This window comes from Mustela nigripes, chromosome 5 (genome assembly GCF_022355385.1).
Source record: "Mustela nigripes isolate SB6536 chromosome 5, MUSNIG.SB6536, whole genome shotgun sequence".
Classification (NCBI taxonomy): domain Eukaryota; kingdom Metazoa; phylum Chordata; class Mammalia; order Carnivora; family Mustelidae; genus Mustela; species Mustela nigripes.
The window spans coordinates 31151729-31168214 of NC_081561.1; the positions used below are offsets into that span (position 1 = coordinate 31151729).

The window sequence follows — 16486 nt, forward strand, 5'->3', positions numbered from 1 at the left end:
TGGAACACTAAGATGAGGGAGGCACCTGGAGAAGGGTCTAGGAGAGGTGGGGAGGGGCCAAGGCCTTCCAGGGAGCTGGAGCCTGGGAGAGCCACAAGCAACTTTTACAGGATTGTGAAAGCCTAATAGGAACTCTTATTCAGTAACAAACCTGCTGAATGCCAGGCATGTGCAGGTTCCCCCAACCTAGTCTGGTGGAGAGAGAGGTAGCAGAGGATACAAAAATAACCACATGGGAATCAGGGGATTATAGTTTATTTTCAGATTTACTCAGAGGGGTGAGGACTGGCCAGTGGGCTCCATGTGCATCCCCTTCTTGCATTTGGTTTAATCAAAAACTTCCCTCTCCCTACCTCTAAACCTCTAGGTTGTGCAAGATAGACAAGGCCTTCCCACCCTGACCCACAGGAGGGGATTAGGCAGGTGAGGAGTATGGAGAATGGGGGTAGGGTAGGGGGGTAGAGTTCAAGTATTCACAGTTTCCCCATCCACACCCCCTGATTACACTGTGCCCAGGCCATGAGGGAGGATCCCAACTCTGGGGTTCCTAGTGACATTAACAGCTCTTTTCTCACTCAGAAACCTCAAGATGAGCTCCTTACCCCCTTTCCCTGACAATAACAAATGCGTCCTAAAGTCTAGTCTGGGCAAGGAGGGGACTTCAGGTCTCCACTTACCCAAGATCCCTCTTTCCTTATCTGGAGTGATGGGGGCAGGGTGGGCTTCACTTGTAGTGAACAGGTTGGGTTGAAGTGGTAATAGGGGAGGAGAAGGGAGAGAACTGAGGGTCTCGGAAGGCAGGCTGGGGGGTGCCAATGAAGTTCTCACAGCTCTGGTCTATACCCCCACTCCCTCCCCATCCCACACCCAGGCCCAGAATCCCTGAGAGTCCACTGCAAAGGCAATATGGGTAGGGGGAGTGGGAGCAGGGGGAGAGCTTAGGAAGGGCCAGGACTGGGCTCCAAGCCCAGCAATCAAACTCTGACCTTCTAGAACAGCTGAGTCCTGGGACGCACAGGGTGACCTATGAACCCCCACAACCCAGGCATCCTCGCTTGGGCAGAGTGGTGGGAATGGGGGGTGGGGAGAGTCCTTCCAAGGGCATTATAAAAAGATAGAACCATTAAAAATTTGGAGGGAAGTGACTCTCAGCCTCTTGCTTCCCCAAGTTGTCAATCTCCCCAGCACCCAGGAGACACAGCTGAGGGAGTCCCAGAGAGCTGAGGAAGAAGGCTACAGCCCCTCTCTGACAGGATGGGCCCCAGAGAGGGAGGTCATTAGCACCACGCAAGGTTGGGGCATCCCGGCAGCCTAACTGACCCCTGGGCAGGGGCCTTCCTAAAGCTTGAGTGCCCCACTTGCTAAAGCTTCTGTATTCTTGAGTGGGGGGTGCTGCAGGGGAGGGGATGAGGGGAGAAGGCTTGGCTGAAGTCCAGGCAAGGGTGCCTGGACTCCCCCTGGGAGTCACGATTTGAAGAATCTTCGTACCACAAACTGGCCCAATAGAACCACAGACAGAACTATCAGCACGTTCAGGATGGGGCCATTTCCCAAGTTCAGGGCTGCCACCTGCCAGGAGAGACAGAGTGGTCATTGAGGGGTAGACAGCCAGCACAGGCTCGCCAGGGCAGAGGCGGGGCTGGGAGAGTGGCCACACTTACCCAGCCGCCCCTCTGCGCAATCCACCGAGCAATGCAGTGATGCAGCATGAAGTCAGCCACGAAGCGGGTCACCTGGCCCAGGAAGCCGGTCAGGCCGCGCTGGTAGACGTGGAGGGCCAGGCGGTAGCCGAAGCTCAGGAGAGCCACCACGCGGCCCCAGTTAATGCCACTCTCGAACAGGCTGCGGGCAGAGGGGTGATGCTGTCAGCGGAGACCCCTAGGAGGCCCCCATGGCCTGCTCATCCTCTCCCACAGTCTGGTGGCCACCCGCCCTGCTCCCAGCTGGAAAGCAAAACGGCCGAGCCGTGAACCAAAGTGGCAGAGGCTGCCCCAGCTGGGCCTCAATCTGGGAAAAGCCTGCATCTCTGTGAAACGAGGAAACTCAGAGGGCCTTTGAGTGGGCTGGTGCTGTTGGGTTGTGGCTGTGAGTGCCAACGGGCGGACAGGAGGGAGGGCAGGACAAGCGGACAGAGGCAGCAGGGAGATTACCTGTGGTGGATGCTGCTGGCCTGGCAGCCCAAGAGACAGCAGAGAGAGAAGGACAAAGAGGAGGTTAGGACAGGTCCTGGAACCGGAGTGGGGAGGGGGCGGCCTCGAAGGACAGGGGCAGGACATTCGGGCTCTGAGCATCTGTTATCTGCCTTCACCCCAGCATCAGTGCCCTCGTGGCTGACTCCTAACCCAGATTTAACAACAGATGACACTAGTAAGGACAGCCACCGTTCTGAGCCCACTTCCTCTATTTTATAGACAGGGCCTGATGGCCAGAGGGTTTCACAAAGCCCGTTAAGTGACAAAGCTGAGACTGGACCCAGGCACGTGGTGTCTTTAACCACTGTCCACTGCCTCTCAGACATAAGACTGTAGCAAAGGGACATGAGCATTTCTGGAACATGAGCAACCTGACTGTCTTTGGCAGGAATATGATTCCGAATTGGAAGGACAGCTGTGTCTCAGCAGGACTGGGGAACTCTGGGGACAGCCCCATCCTGGGCGCCTCTCTAGTCCCAATCAAGTCCTCAGTACCCCAGCTCACAAGAGCTGTGAGCTTCTACCCCAAAGAGGAGGCGTCTGGGGCCCAGAGAGAGAAAGACAGGGGCCCAAGCCCATGCGTGAGCTAACAGCAGATATGGGAATGGCACACATGTCTCTTGATGCTGACAGAGAAGCGTGTCTCCCATCCTAAGGGCGGGACACAGTGTGAGGGCAACAGCACAGCAGGGAGGCCGGGGGCCAGGGCTACCTCGAGGCAATCTTGATGAAATACTCATAGGCGTTCTCCGCTGTTGGCTGCAGGTGCTGCAGCATGGCCTGGAACTCGGAGTCGTAGCGCTGGTTGATGTCGTCCCCGATGATGGCAAGCTGCCGACCCACCTGCCCCATGGTGCTGGAGGAATGGGAGCCAGGTAGGTGAGGAGGCCCAGCGCGGGTAGGGCTGGGGCCTGGGCTCATGGACAAGGGGTTCCACCCAAGATGCCCCCGGCCTTGTGGACCCCTCCCTGGAGGTTCCTGACAGTGTTCTGACATGAGGGCCAAGGCCAGGGTCACGGGACAGGTATGTGCTATAAATGGTGCAAGGCCCCAGCGGGGGGTGGAAGCCCAAAATGAAAAAAAAAAAGGCAATGATGGCAGAAGGACAAGACCATCCCCCTTCTACCCAGCCTCCCCAGCCCCCCGGGCCTGCTGGGCATTGGCTCCATATAAACCTCCACTTCCCTGAAGATGTTCCTGTGGGCCGAGGGGCCTCTTGCTCACCTGCTAGGTTCTAGGGACAAGGAGACCATTTCTGGGTCAGCAGGCGCAGCCGCCCCCTCAGCCTCCTGCTCCTGCCGATGGCGGTAAAAAACATAGCTGCGGAAAACCTCCTCAGTGTCCCGGGCTACCTGCTCCTCTGAGAACCAAAGCCAGGAGTCAGGGAGGATGGGCTGGACCGGGCAACCCCATGCTTTGTGCATGGGTCACTCTTCGAGGCATCAGCTGTCCACACCCATGGGCAGAAGCAACCCTAACTCTAGTCCTCAGTCAACACCCAGTGCTGCCTGTGTCCAGGATCACCCTCACCACAGCCTTGTGGAGCAGGGGAACCCCAGTTTACAGATGGGCAAGCTGAGACGCAAGGTCACACGGTCAGAAAGAGCCAGGATGTAAGCCAGGCATGTGGGATTTTCAGTGTGTTTGAGTGGGTACAGATACCCGGCCCTGATGGCCCAGGGAATGTGGGGAAACAGAATTTGAAATTGTAGCTTTGTGCCTGGAAAAGTCACATAGGGACATAGGGACAGATGGGACACTGAACCCAAAGCCCCGGAAGGAGTCTGTAATGGGCTGGGGACTCCAGGCATCCCTAATGGTCCCCTCTGGAAAAGGGAAGAAAGGCAGCCATCTTACTTCCTCCCCAAAGTCGTAACAATCACTTTCGCCAGTTAGCAGGCCTGACGGGGTGATATGTCTAGGAACTTCCTTCTTTCTCCTAGTGGAGGAATAGAATAGCCACACCCCACTCTTCTGGCCTCTCTTCACCCCTTCCTGCTCCTCTTCCTTGGGATGGCGCTGTGCCTGCCTCACACTCCCTCCCGGGCCTCTCCTAGCCTCTACCCCCCTAACCCCGGGCCCAACCTCCTCCCCACTCCCAGAGCTCAACCTGGACTGCACTCCAGCTTCTGAGGCCACCTGTACTGGGTGGGAAGATGCCTTCCTCCTTTATCTGAGGTGAGTGAATGGGGGAGGAGAACCTGCCTGTTAGTCCTGCCTGGACCTGACCCCTTCTGCTCTCACCACCCTCTCAGACAGCCCTGGTGGTTCTGGGATGGGCAAAGGGCAGAGAGACCCTTACCAGAAGTAGAAGATGGGGCCGGCTCTCCACATCCCTGCCTGGGAGGACCTGGGCCTTGCCCGGATGCCATTTCTCAGGTCCCAGTGGAGGACAGGGTTAGCCTGTGGGGATGGGTGAGAAAAAGCTGTGATGGGGATGGGCAGGGGCTGGTTGACGAGAGGGTCCCACAGCCACAGAGAGAGGAGGGGGTTCCCAACTCTCCAAAGGCCCCACGGTCCTAGCTCCAACCGCCTCTCAATTTCACAACCTTGGGTCCCTGTGGCATCTGTGGGCAGAATCAGAACTTCCTGAGCATTTCACTAGCAGTCCTTCCAGAGAGATGGAGAAAGTCAGGGCAGTCTGGATTCATACCTAGGGACCTGGACCCAGGGCCCAGGGGAGGGCGGACACCAGCAACACCCTCGTGGATCTCAGGTCATAATTCACCTCACCCCTGGGCAAATGGGGCAAGTTTTAGAGGCTGCGGGTTCTTCCCACTGCTCCTGGGACCTCCTGCACCCTACCTAGCACACACTTACCACAGGATTGCCACCATCTAGCTAATGACCCATGAAAGCTGTGCTGGAAGGTTCCACTTCCCCTTGGCTGGTCAGAGCATGCCTGTTTTCCAAGTCAGGCCTCTTGGCCACAGACATTTCCTGAGTGCCCATGGCTTACTTACTTCCATCTCCTGGGGTGTCAGACACTGAAAATGCACATGAACCCAGCAAGTTAAGCATCATCCTACCCATTTTACTAGGGGGTGGGGTTGGGGAAAGTGAGGCACTAAGAAGTTAGGGCCCGAGGGCCACTTAGCTAAATCAGGGAGTCGGGTTGGTTATCTGAATTTTCATCACTTCATACCTTCAGTACTCCTTTAAGATTTATTTTCCAGTTTGTGGTTATCTGTTAACATCCCACCTGTGCTCTACCCATTCCTGTCTTGCAGTGAGCTGAGGAAGCTGTCTCCACAGTACCCCCCTTCACGCCCCTCCTCCACCACACCGCATACCTGCTCTCCTGTCCCCAGCCCGTTTTCCTCTTTGCTTGGTCTTGGCCACAGCCCTGATCTGCTCTGTGAACCCTCGACAGAGGGAGTATTTCCTGGACGTGACTGTTTCACTTTCAGTTTACACCCCTTCATACCCACCCCTCCCAAAGCTGCCTCCATCAGCCTTTTGGGGAAGTATACCTCCTCCCACCCGTGCAGAAGGTGCAATTCGTGCAATTCGACCGGACCGGGGACCAAGCACAGCCACTGCCTTCTCTCAGGGAGGACCGGAGTACCCTCCCCACCTTCCTCCTGCCTCTGGCCTGGGGCCATTTTCAAAAGTGCCCCAGGGCAAGAAGTCTCAAGAAGGGGAGGGGGAGAGCACTCCACCCCTCCACTTACTGGGGGCAGGGAGAAGAAGGAAGGGAGAAGGCAGACCCTCCCCTCCTTCAGCCCTGCCTGCCAGCAAGAAACAGACCTTTGCTTGGCACAACCCCATCCCTGCTGCTCCTTCCGGAAAAAGATGCCCTTCCCTCTTCCGTGGTCCCATGCCCCGCACCCCCCAGCAAACCCAGCACCCCCGGGACAGCAGGACCGGAGGATGCTGACTGCACCTCCAACTCCATCGACCGCTACCCAAGGGGGTCACAGCTGGGGAGTAGGTGGGGGCGTCAGAGCGGTCCCCAGGGCCAGAGGCCTCTGCCGCCCTGGGCCTACCCCTGCCCTCATCCAAGTGGCCTTCATCAGCCTGACTTCCTGGTAAGGGGAGTTCCCTGTCTCCACTTGCCGGGCCCAGGATGTTCCCTAGAGGGAGATGCCTGGTTGGGCGGCAGACTCAGTCTAGGGCTCCTGGGGCAGCAGGAAGCACCGTGAAAGTTCTCTCCCTGCCCTTGACCTTGGCTCTGACCTCCACTCCCAACCCCCCAGACTGCTAAAAGACCTGACTCTTTAGCACCCAATTCTTTGGCGCCCAGGGCCAGGGCAGGGCTGGGACAGGGCCAGGAATGGGAGGGGAGGCCGGGGAATTGTCTGAGGGGCATCCAGAGGGAGCCCGGACTGGATCAGGTCCCCAGTTGGCGGAGCTGCTCACATAAGTCTCCAGACCTTCCCTTCCGCACCCGGCTGCCTGCCGGCTCCTTGTATCCCCACCCCAGGGTCTGGGGCTGCCAAAAGCTGGGAGGATGGACAAGACCCTCCCACCTTACCTGCCCGGAACTTAGCCCGGGCCCGGATGGCTCACAAGACCGAGGCCAGAGATCCTGAGGGCCCAGCAGCTGCTCCTGGGGGATCGGGGGCCCAGACCCGGCTCCAGGAACAGGGGTGAGTGCAGTCCTGGCGTTGGACACAGCCTGCGCTTGTCCCGGCGCTGCCCCAGGGACCTGCGAGGCCGCGGTGATCCTAGAGGTGCCGGTGGCGGCTCCTGGCTCCAATCAGCTCCCTCTAGAGGAAGCTGCTGTGAAGCCGCCGGATGCGGATGCTGGACCCACAGCCTGGGGGTCGGTCTTGGCTCCTGGGCGGGAGAGACGCTCCACCCCCCACTCTTGGCCGCACTCAGCTGGCATGGCTCCCCTTCTCCCACTCCTGCTCTTTGACCTGCACCCCCTTTCATCAGTCAGTACCAGTAAAAAAACCAGGAGGGCAGAGTTTCTGAAGCGCCACAGTGTGCTTTGCACTTTGGCGACAGGGCCCTTGTCCCGTGGAATTTTCTCAGTAACCCTTGAAGTGGGTGCTGGCCCCTACGCCTCTTTTACAGATGAACGAACTGAGGCTCAGCGGGATTAAAGAACCCCCAATGGCACTGAGCTGAGTTTAAGATCAAGTCTCTGGATGCGGGGGGAGGGTGTTGGGGGTGTTGGGGGGGAATAATACTGCATTGAGATTCAGCATGCAATTAGGACGCGCACAGGGCAGCTTGGTGGGGGTTTGACACCCTGGAGGTGATAGGCAGGCCAACAGAGATGAAAACGGGGTGTCTGTGTACCACCTGGGCCCGTGCCAGCAGATGCTGAGAAGAGAGAAGGAAGACAGATACTATCTGGCTGTAGGGAACGGTTCTCAAGGGCAGAGGCAGCCCCACAGGATCAGGGAAGGACAAGCCAGGTGGAGAGAGGTGTGTGCAGAGGCTCCAAAGAGCTCCTGCCCCATTCTCAGTCCAGGGAGCCCCCCAAAGCTTTCTCTGCCTGCCCCCACACCCTGTGTCCCCTGAAGCCTCATCAGCCATCCCAAATCTGCCTCCCATACCCCCTTCCCCTGCCTCAATGACCCCCTGCCCTCCCCCCCCCCCCCCTCCCCCCCCCTCATGTATTCCCCCCCCCCCCCCCCCCCCCCCCCCCCCCCCCCCTGCACCTGACCTTTGCCTTCTAGAACTCCTGGAAGTTTCCAACTGGAGGTTTTAATTTGAAAACTCCTCCTGTTCTTAAGCAGTTGGTGGGGTGGCAGCTGCAACCACTCCCTCTGAGTCAGGGTCTCTCTCAGGATGGAGGCCCCAGGTCCAACCCCTCAGTCCCGAATTTTGGGCCGCTCCTCCATGTTCCTTTTTTTCCGTAGTCTGGTGGGGAGCAGGGGTAGCCCCAAGAGCTCGGACAAGTCCCTGATGCGGAGTCGGCCATGCCCCTCCCAGGAGCAAAGCACCACCCCTCTGATGAGGAACCGCCAGGGAGGAACAGGGAGGAAGGAGCCAAGGCAGCCAGCCACACTGCCCTACATGCTCTCTGTGGCCTTGCCACGGCATGATCCCTTGGGGCTAGGGATGGGGGACACAGGGGCCCAGACCCCCACCCCAAAGGAGGTCCTGAGGGTGGCAGCCCAGGGTGGAGAGGTGAAGCCCATCCTGTCCAGGGGAAGCCAGGAGGTGCTGGGCAACGTGTCCAAGAAGGAAAAAAGAGAAGAGAAGGAGGAGGCAGTCGGGGAAGCCTCCGGGGATACAAGGACCTCAGACAGGTGAGGGGCTGGGCCATGTGGGTGGTGGGCAGGGGCCTGGGATGGGGGCACTGGGGCAAGGATATGGGGCAGAGATGGGAGGAAGGCCCAGGAATGTGGGTCTTCATATGGGTAGAGGACTGGAATAAGGCCCCTAGCTCTATAGGGAAGGGACAGGTGCATCAAGTATGGGAAGGAGCCTGGAGGCCAAGGGTGGGCCAGGAAAATGGGAGGAGAGTCTGGGGGGAGGGAACCAGAGATGGGGTGGGTCTTCCCACAAGTCAGAGGTTGTGGGTGGAAGCACCCAAGGTGAGAGAGGACCAGGCTGCCATTTCTTCCCAGCTCCTTCCTGGGCCCCACTCCACCCTGCTTTCCCTCCCCACTCTCTCCCTCCTGGCTCCCACTCCCATTTGGACCTGGCACCACTCCCTGTGAGAAAGGGGGCCCACTCCTGTATGATGAAGACCTCAGAGGACCAAGCAGGGAACTGTTGGAGGCAGGAGGGAGGAACGGGCTGAGCAGAGCCTGTGGGAGGGCCTTGGGGAATTTGGGGATTTACCATGTCTCTGGCTCCGCCTGCCACCCCCATCTGACTATGCTTTGGAGTCAGGGGCCACTTTGCCCAAGCCTTGGAGGTGAAACAAGGATGCCCACAGAGGGCCATGGGGCCACCGGAGGTCAGCCCCAAGACCTTCACCAGGGAGGAGGAGAAGGAGTGTCTGCTGGACGGTGAGTGCGGTGGCCACAGGCATTGGGGCAGTGCTAGAGATAGGCCCTCTTCCTCAGACTCCTCAGGGGTGTGGGGCCTGGAAGAACACGGAGTGGTTTGAGGGAGTGCTGGGGGCAGGCTCCCTGGATTTGAGAACATTCCATCGCACTATGCCAAGCTGTGGGACGGGGCCATGTTGCTCAGTCATTCTGTGTCTCCATTTCCTGATCCATAGAGTGAGCATGGAACAGTATCCACATCGGAGGGCAGTGGCAAGGAGTTCATGAGATGCTCTTTGCAGGGTGCCTAGTACTGTGCCTGGCATATAAGAGGTGTTTGCTAAGAAAACAAGGGACCTCACCCTCGCTTCAGCCCACCTAGTGCCCCTGCCTACCTAGGCCTGGGCTGCCCCTTGTTCCCATCGGCCTGCTGGTGACACTGCCCCTTCACAGGAGACTTCAGGCTGGCCTCCTTGAAGGTGGGGGCAACTCCTTGGAACCGCCTCCTCACCTTGTACAAGCAGCTTCAGAAATCAGCCATGGCCAAGGTCTGTGGGAGCAGGCTGGGGCAGTGGGGGAGACAAGGGGGTTGGGGGGAGTGGGTGGTAAAGCCTGGGTGGGGTTCCTCCCCCCATTTGGCTGGGCCCCAGAATTTGTGGCTTGGGCAGATCACTCTTAACTTTTGGGGAGCTGTACCCTCCTGCTTTTTGTTTTATCTTGGAGGTGGGGGTGGGGCTATAGGCTTGGGTCAGAGTTGTCCTCCCCTGATGAGCTGCGGGGCATGCCCTCAGTTTCCTCTCAAGGAAGGCTTGCCTGATGAGAAAAGTAAGGAAGAGGAAATGGAGGTAGAGGACAGCTCATTCAAGCTCTGTGTCCCAGGCATTGTCACCCTGCAGTCACCGCTGCATAAGACTTTCAGGTCAACAGACACAGTGGGTAAGTGCAGTGGGCAACCAGCCCTTAGGCCCAAGGGCTTCCCTTGGCTGCGGCTCATGGGTGTGATACCAGTTCTTACCACCAGGTGGAACCAGAGGACCTAAGATGACCACTGGAGATGGGGATTGGGGCGGGGTGGGGGGGGGCACCCGTGGGTGGCTCTGCTGGAGAAGTGTAGCTAGTCCTCCTTTCTCCTGGTTTGGGAGGGCATTAGATGGACTTGTACTCCAGGAGCATCACCCTTTTCCAGCCCAGACTTCTAACTTGTTCAGTGGCCTGAGCAAGGATGGTAATAGCCTGACACAATCCCACAACATGGTCACTGTTGACATTTGCGTAGCCATAACCATAGGTCTAACCCTCTTCTGAGCATTTGTCATGAAATGCCATGTCACAGATCTGAGATACGTCCTCCATTATAATCTCTACCTCATAGTCAGGAAGCAGAGTCACAGAGAGGTTAAGTAACTTGTCCAGGGTCACACAGCTAGTACATGGCAGAGCTGTGACTTGAACCTCGGCAACTGGGGTAGTCCCTGATCCTTGCTCTTGAGTCGGTGGCTGGTGAAAGGTGGGAGCAGATGTCTGCGCCTTGCACACTCTCCCCAGGAGGTGAGGAAACCTACACTCAAACGTAGGAGGGAGCCCACTGGCCAGTAAGTTTCCGGGGGAAGTCGGGGAGGTGGGGAGGTGGTACATGGCCAGATCCGGATAATGGAAATGTAGGCACTGGGGTTGGGGGTGACCAGAGACTCCCCAGGGCTAGGATGAGTCCTGGAGAGCCCGAGCCATCTCTTCTTCCTTCCCTCCCCAGCAGGTTATTCCACCCTCTCCTGCCTGCCCCATGCCCATCTCTCTGCCTCACAGGTTTCGTGGAGTCGGAGTTAAAGAAGCTTCTGGCAGTGCAGCGGGACTCCCGCCTCTGGAAGGTGGGAAGCCATGATGGCCAGGAGCTGCTGACCGAGCCAGAGATCACCCTGGAGGAGGCGGGCATTGTGAACGGTCAGGTATGCCCCAGCCTGTCCCAGACCACTACCCCCTGCCTGAGGCCACTGGAGAAAGTGAGGCCTCCCACCTCCATAGGCCCCTGAACCTGGCTCCCACCTCCCCTGGCCTGGGTAGGGACGGCAGAACCCTTTCCTAGTGGTGGTATTTTCGAGAGTAGGAGGCTGACCCCCCTCACACACAGTTGTTTGTTTGTCTCTCCGTCTCTTACTTAATCCCGTGATGTTGCTCTTTTTCTCTTTTCTCTTCCATTCTTGCCCACACCGACTTCCACAAACACTCGTAGGCTACTCATCCGTGTTGCTCCACAGACCACTCACTGCCCACCCTCCTTGACACGGGCCTTCAAGCTCAGGCCTGTGCCAGCTTCTCTGAGTGCACACAGACAGATCTGTTGCAGGAAAATGTGTCGATGGCCTTTAAAATTAATTTGCATTCATTCATCAGCTCATTCTTTCATTCTGTGGACATGTGGCCCTGACAGTCTATGTAGTTTCCTTTTATAGGAAAATAAAGGAAGAAGCGTAGGGTTCAGAGGCCAAAGGCTTTTATTGCAGCCCTGCGCTGGCCTGGATTTGCTCTGTGGCTTTGGAGACAGGCCTTGGCTTCTTTACCTGTAAAGGGAGCCTGGTGGGAAGACCAGACAGCACTTGATCTTAGCCAAAAGGCCCAAGTGACTGAAGGATCTAACAGGAAGGAGAGGGGATGCCCACCCGGCTGTCAAGGGCACTATAGTGTTAAGGATGTGACTTACCCCTTCTGGTGAATGTGAATTTACACATTACAGTGTAATGTAAATTTACTGTAATGTAAATTACAGTGTAAATTACACATTACAGTGAATACCTGTATCGCCCACCCCTGGGGCTCTGAGGGGCAGCTCTCTCACTGTCCTGAGCTGGCAGGCCTGAGTCACCGGCCCCTCCATGCTCTAGGGAACAAGGCTGTGCACCTTATCCTGAACCACACGATGGCCCAGCTCTGGCAGGGGCCTGCGCTTTTGTCTTTTCACACTAAGGGGATCTCTCGTCACCCTTCCCGCCCTCTTCTCTTCCCTCTCCCCTCCAGAAGCACCTTTGAGCCAGCCTGCCCCTGTCCCAGGGGTAGGGGGTCACACTCCTGGGGTAGCCTGAGCGGCACTGGGGGTCTCTAGGGAGTTTCTGGGTAGTGGCAGGCCGGGGCCCAGCTCTGGCCTCATGTGGGGGACAGAGCTGCCTCAGGGCTATCTTCCTGCTGTGGGTGTTTTGAGGGTCCTATCCTCATCACAACCCCCCACTCTCTCCTTATCTACCCTCAGAGATACCAGACTGAGGGGGAAAGAAGCCGCCCCCCAGCCTTTGGGGAATGCTGGGGACCTAGGGGAGGGGCGCTGAGGCAGCGGAAGCAACACCCTAGGCTGAAGGGAAGGGTGCAGAGCCCCCTTGGTGTGGTGTCCAGGACAGAGGTGAGGGAGGGGAGGGCTTGGCTCGGGTGCCTGACTCCTGGGGCTTCCAAGGACCCCACCCCTCACGAAGTTGGAGGGAGAAGGGTCCCTCATTTAGTGGGAGGGAGGTAGCTTGGGGCTGTGGGGCCACAGAGGAGGGTCTGGAATGGCCTCAGGGTGCTTATCTCTGGGGGGTATGTGGGAAGCTTCTAGAGGTACAGAGTCAGAAGGGCGAGCCCAAAGGCGCTGAGGCCTCTTTCTTCACCCATTTCTGCCCCCAGCACTTGCTCCTGGAGGAGATGGACGAGCTGGGGAACTGGCCCCCCGAGTGAAGCTGGTGCCAACCCGAGTCTGCCCTGCTCCCGGATCCCCGCAGCCTGAAGCGGGAGTTAGCCTCCCACTCTGTGGAGGCACATCCGAGGCGCCCCCAGGGCCAAGGGATCTTGAGATCACTGGTATCCATGTGTCCGCAGGGTGGGCCTGCCCAGCAGAACGTCCCCACCCACCAGACTCAAGCCTGGGTTCTTAATAATAAAACCCACTTTGACTTTGGCCTCCTTGGCTGTTTCTGGACCCCACCCCTCAGCCTCAAGCTAAGAGCAGACTCGGGTTAGCCAGGGTCTCAGTCTAGCCCTCAGGGCAGCAGCCCTCATTGCAGAGCCCCGAGTTCCAGTGGAGGGGCCACAGTGTGGCTTTGGAGCCAGAGGACAAGACCTTTGGTGCACCTGACCCGGAGGTGGGGAAGGACTGGGGGAGAGAGTGCCAGGAAAGCCCGTGCTACCACAGGACTAGACCCTGTTAGGGGGAGCATCCCTGACTTCCCTCCCTTCTGAGTTCCCAGGCCATCTCGGCCTTGGAGGCGGGGAGCGGGGAGGATCCGGGAATTCTCCAGCAGGAAGTTGCTGCCCAGCCAGCCCAGGGACAAAGCCAGGAAAGCAGTCTTGGGGCCATAGGGACCTGCTGGAGGGCTGAGCTGGGGGCAGGTAAAGGGTCCCCTGGGCGGGGGGTGTTGCAGAAGGATTCCCTGCTATGGAGGTGGGGGCAGGGCCCCATCCGGCTACCCCTGGTCACAGCCCTTCTATACCATAGTCAGTGCCAGGTACCTCACAGGGATCCTGATCAGAGGGAGATCCAGACATCCCAAAGACCCAAAGGCAAGGATAGGCTTGAGTCAGGGGCACATAAGGCCGTGTCTGTACTGGCCACGGAAGGGGGCACCCTCATACCTGACTTTTTGGGGATCCAGTAGAAGGGTGGACTGGGCCCAGTTTGGACACCAGGATTTGTTGTTCGCCTGGAATCCTTGACTCAGGCTCTGGGCTAGGGGCTGGTGGAAGGGCCATCTGACTCTCCCCTGAGTCAGCCAGGAAGCAGCCTTGTGACACTATGACTCACCTGTGTCCTAATTATTTCCTCCCAGAGTGTTGGCTCTTGGGAAGGGTGGGGGCCTTAGACAGCAGCCTGTGGGGGCTCCCTGGTTCCACCTGGACCCTTTGATTTCCCCCAGCACAGATGTAGCACCCCCCATGGGCCCCATGGAGGGGAGACCTTCTCTCCCTCCCCCATCCTAATAAGCCCTAAGCCCATGACCTTGTGCCAGGCCATGTCCAGGCTTGAGTGGGGATTCCCAGGACCCAGAGCACTGTAGGACAGAGCTTCTGCCCTCCCCCATTGCTCTCCAGGTGGGGCCAGCCAAAGGAGTGCCCAAGCAGCCCCACATTGGCTTGGGGTAGGCTGGGCCCCTGCTGGCAACTCAGGCTCCTTGGCTGCCTGTGTGAGCCAAGTGGCCTCTGGGGACTGAGCATCTCATCCCCAGCCCCCATGAGGGTTGGCTTCTGGGGAACAAGGGGGCAGGAACCTTCATTTAGTACGGGAGACTCAGAGGTGATCATTCCCCTCTCTGCTTCTCTCTTTCCCTTTCTGTCAAGTAAGGGTCATGCCACATCCTCGTCTCCCCAACCGCCCCCCAAACAGAAGGTAGCCTGTGAGAGCAGGAAGAGGGTGTGCACACTAGCGCAGGCAAGAGGGCCTTGTCCCAGCCCCTTGGAGTCCTCGGCAGCTTTCTGTGGAGGGCTGCTATGCATTGCCCTGTGTGTTGGGCCCTGCACCAGTGTGCTTGGCTCAAAGGCCAGAAGGTTCTGGAACCCAGCCAGGGTGCCTCTCTCTAATTCACTCTGAAGGGCTAGTCAGGTTGGCAGTGGCCCTGGGCCGTCCTGCAGGTTTGAGGGGAGCCATTACTTCCAGAACTTGCCACATCTCAGTTCCTTTCTGGGCTTGTCATCTCTCCCATCTTCTGATTTTTTCTGTTGTCTCTGCATGTGTGTTTCTGTTTCATGCTCCCTCACCCCCCACGATGCATCTCTTACTGTGTCTCTGTCTCTTCTCACTGTATCTCTGGAGGGATAGAGGTAAGAAAAGCAACTCCCCTGGGGCACCTGGGTGGCTCAGTGAGTTAAAGCCTCTGCCTTCGGCTCAGGTCATGATCTCAGGGTCCTGGGATCGAGTCCCGCATCAGGCTCTCTGCTCAGCAGGGAGCCTGCTTCCCCTCCTCTCTCTCTCTGCCTGCCTCTCTGCCTACTTGACTCTCTGTCAAATAAACAAATAAAAATCTTAAAAAAAAAAAAAAGAAAGAAAGAAAAGCAACCCCCAGATTATTCTCAGGGCATTTTTGGGACCCATAGGTGGCTGAAAGAAAGCAGGAGGGGAGTAGCTGAGGAGGGGGTACAGATGGTCCCAGGGAAAAGTGGCCAGGGTCAAAGCTGAGCCTGCCTTCCTGGGGAGTGGGTAGGGTCTCTCTCCCTGCAGGCTCCTGGGCAGGACCTTGGAGGAAGATGCTGCCTTGTGCCAGGTCCAGAGTCACTGATTGTCAGTCTTGCCTATCCCCACGAAAGGGAAGGGCAAAACCACCTGTATTCTTTTCCAGGTGGGCAATGAAATGGAGAACAGAGAGGAGAGACTCATCAGGTTGGAGCCCCAGCTCCAATGCAGACAAGGTCATGTGACCACAGATAGGTCCCATGCTTCTGTGAATCTCAGGTTTCTGCATCTGTGAAATGGGCAACTCATGGGGGCTTCTCGTGTGGGCTGAATAAAGTGCTATTTGGCATCGAACAAATACTTCTCAAGCATCTACTACATCCTGTTCCTATTCTAGGCACTGCGGAATAGAGCAGAGAACGAGATGTACAGAACTTTTTTTTTTTTTTAGCATTTTATTATATTGCTAGAAGGATAGACAATAAACATAAAACATCAGGGAGTGACAAGTACTGTAAAGAAAGATGAAGCTGGGTAATGCGATGCTGTTTTAGATCTGAATGATGGGGTGGGCTAGGTAGCTCTAAGGAGATGATGTATAAACTGGGATGGGAGGAAGGGAGGGGGTGAGCCATGGGGGTGTTAGGGAAAGGGCATTCCAGCAGAAAGGGCACAAGTGCAAGTGCCCTGAGGCACTGGCTCCTGTGAGGAACCAGAAGAAGACCCACGTGGCTCAGAGGGAGAGGAGTGAGTGGGAAGGGGAGGAGTAGGAGGTGAGGTCAGGAGGGAAGGAAGAGGCCGTGTATTTTGCCCAGCTGGGCTTTTTTCTAGGGCTTATTTGATCAGCGCAAGGAGTGACATAACGTGGCTTACTGTTTAAAAGGCTTCCTTGGGGGGTCCCTGGGTGGCTCAGTCATTAAGCATCTGCCTTCCATTGAGGTCATGATCCCAGGTCCTGGGATTGAGCCCCACGTCAGGCTTTGTGCTTGGTGAGAAGCCTGCTTCTCCCTCTCCTGCTCCCCCTGCTTGTGTTCCCTCTCTTGCTGTCTCTCTCTGTCAAATAAATAAATAAAATCTTTAAATAAAAAAAATAAAAAAATCTTCCTGGCTGCTGAGGGAAGCAGAGACTGTGGGGATCAGGGACTGAAGCAGGGAGGCAGGTGACCTCACTGGCGGCTGTAATTATTACAAGGGGACTGGGGGTTGCTTTGGGGGGGGGGGTTCCCTTTCACCAGGGAGAGCCCTCTGGCCCCAACTTCTGTGCGGTGGTCAGC

General features: G+C 57.4%; 2 protein-coding genes across 13 annotated transcripts; one reads left to right on the top strand and one right to left on the bottom strand.

Moving 5' to 3' along the window:
* Nucleotides 1-239: 239 nt before the first annotated feature.
* Nucleotides 240-6759, bottom strand: BAK1 (BCL2 antagonist/killer 1). 7 transcript variants are annotated; one of them, XM_059400034.1, is made up of 6 exons: nucleotides 6670-6759; nucleotides 4495-4595; nucleotides 3417-3552; nucleotides 2905-3048; nucleotides 1662-1842; nucleotides 240-1569 (listed from the first exon to the last, which is right to left on the bottom strand). In XM_059400034.1, the coding sequence occupies exons 2-6, from the start codon at nucleotides 4562-4564 to the stop codon at nucleotides 1465-1467; spliced, it is 636 nt and encodes a 211-aa protein (XP_059256017.1). In that variant the 5' UTR covers nucleotides 4565-4595; nucleotides 6670-6759; the 3' UTR covers nucleotides 240-1464. The 7 variants fall into 7 exon arrangements, with proteins under 7 accessions (XP_059256017.1, XP_059256019.1, XP_059256020.1 ...); XM_059400036.1 differs by having other exon boundaries at nucleotides 6665-6754; XM_059400037.1 differs by lacking the exon at nucleotides 6670-6759 and adding an exon at nucleotides 5486-5508.
* Nucleotides 2978-15551, top strand: LOC132017887 (gametogenetin-binding protein 1-like). Of its 6 annotated transcripts, XM_059400028.1 has the most exons (10): nucleotides 2978-3067; nucleotides 4295-4370; nucleotides 5423-6223; nucleotides 8303-8404; nucleotides 8994-9112; nucleotides 9545-9639; nucleotides 9883-10027; nucleotides 10895-11034; nucleotides 12330-12476; nucleotides 12737-13007. In XM_059400028.1, exons 1-10 carry the CDS (start codon nucleotides 3001-3003, stop codon nucleotides 12785-12787), a joined length of 1743 nt encoding a protein of 580 aa, XP_059256011.1. In that variant the 5' UTR covers nucleotides 2978-3000; the 3' UTR covers nucleotides 12788-13007. The 6 variants fall into 6 exon arrangements, with proteins under 6 accessions (XP_059256011.1, XP_059256012.1, XP_059256013.1 ...); XM_059400029.1 differs by lacking the exons at nucleotides 12330-12476; nucleotides 12737-13007 and adding an exon at nucleotides 15379-15551; XM_059400030.1 differs by lacking the exon at nucleotides 12330-12476.
* Nucleotides 15552-16486: the final 935 nt, after the last annotated feature.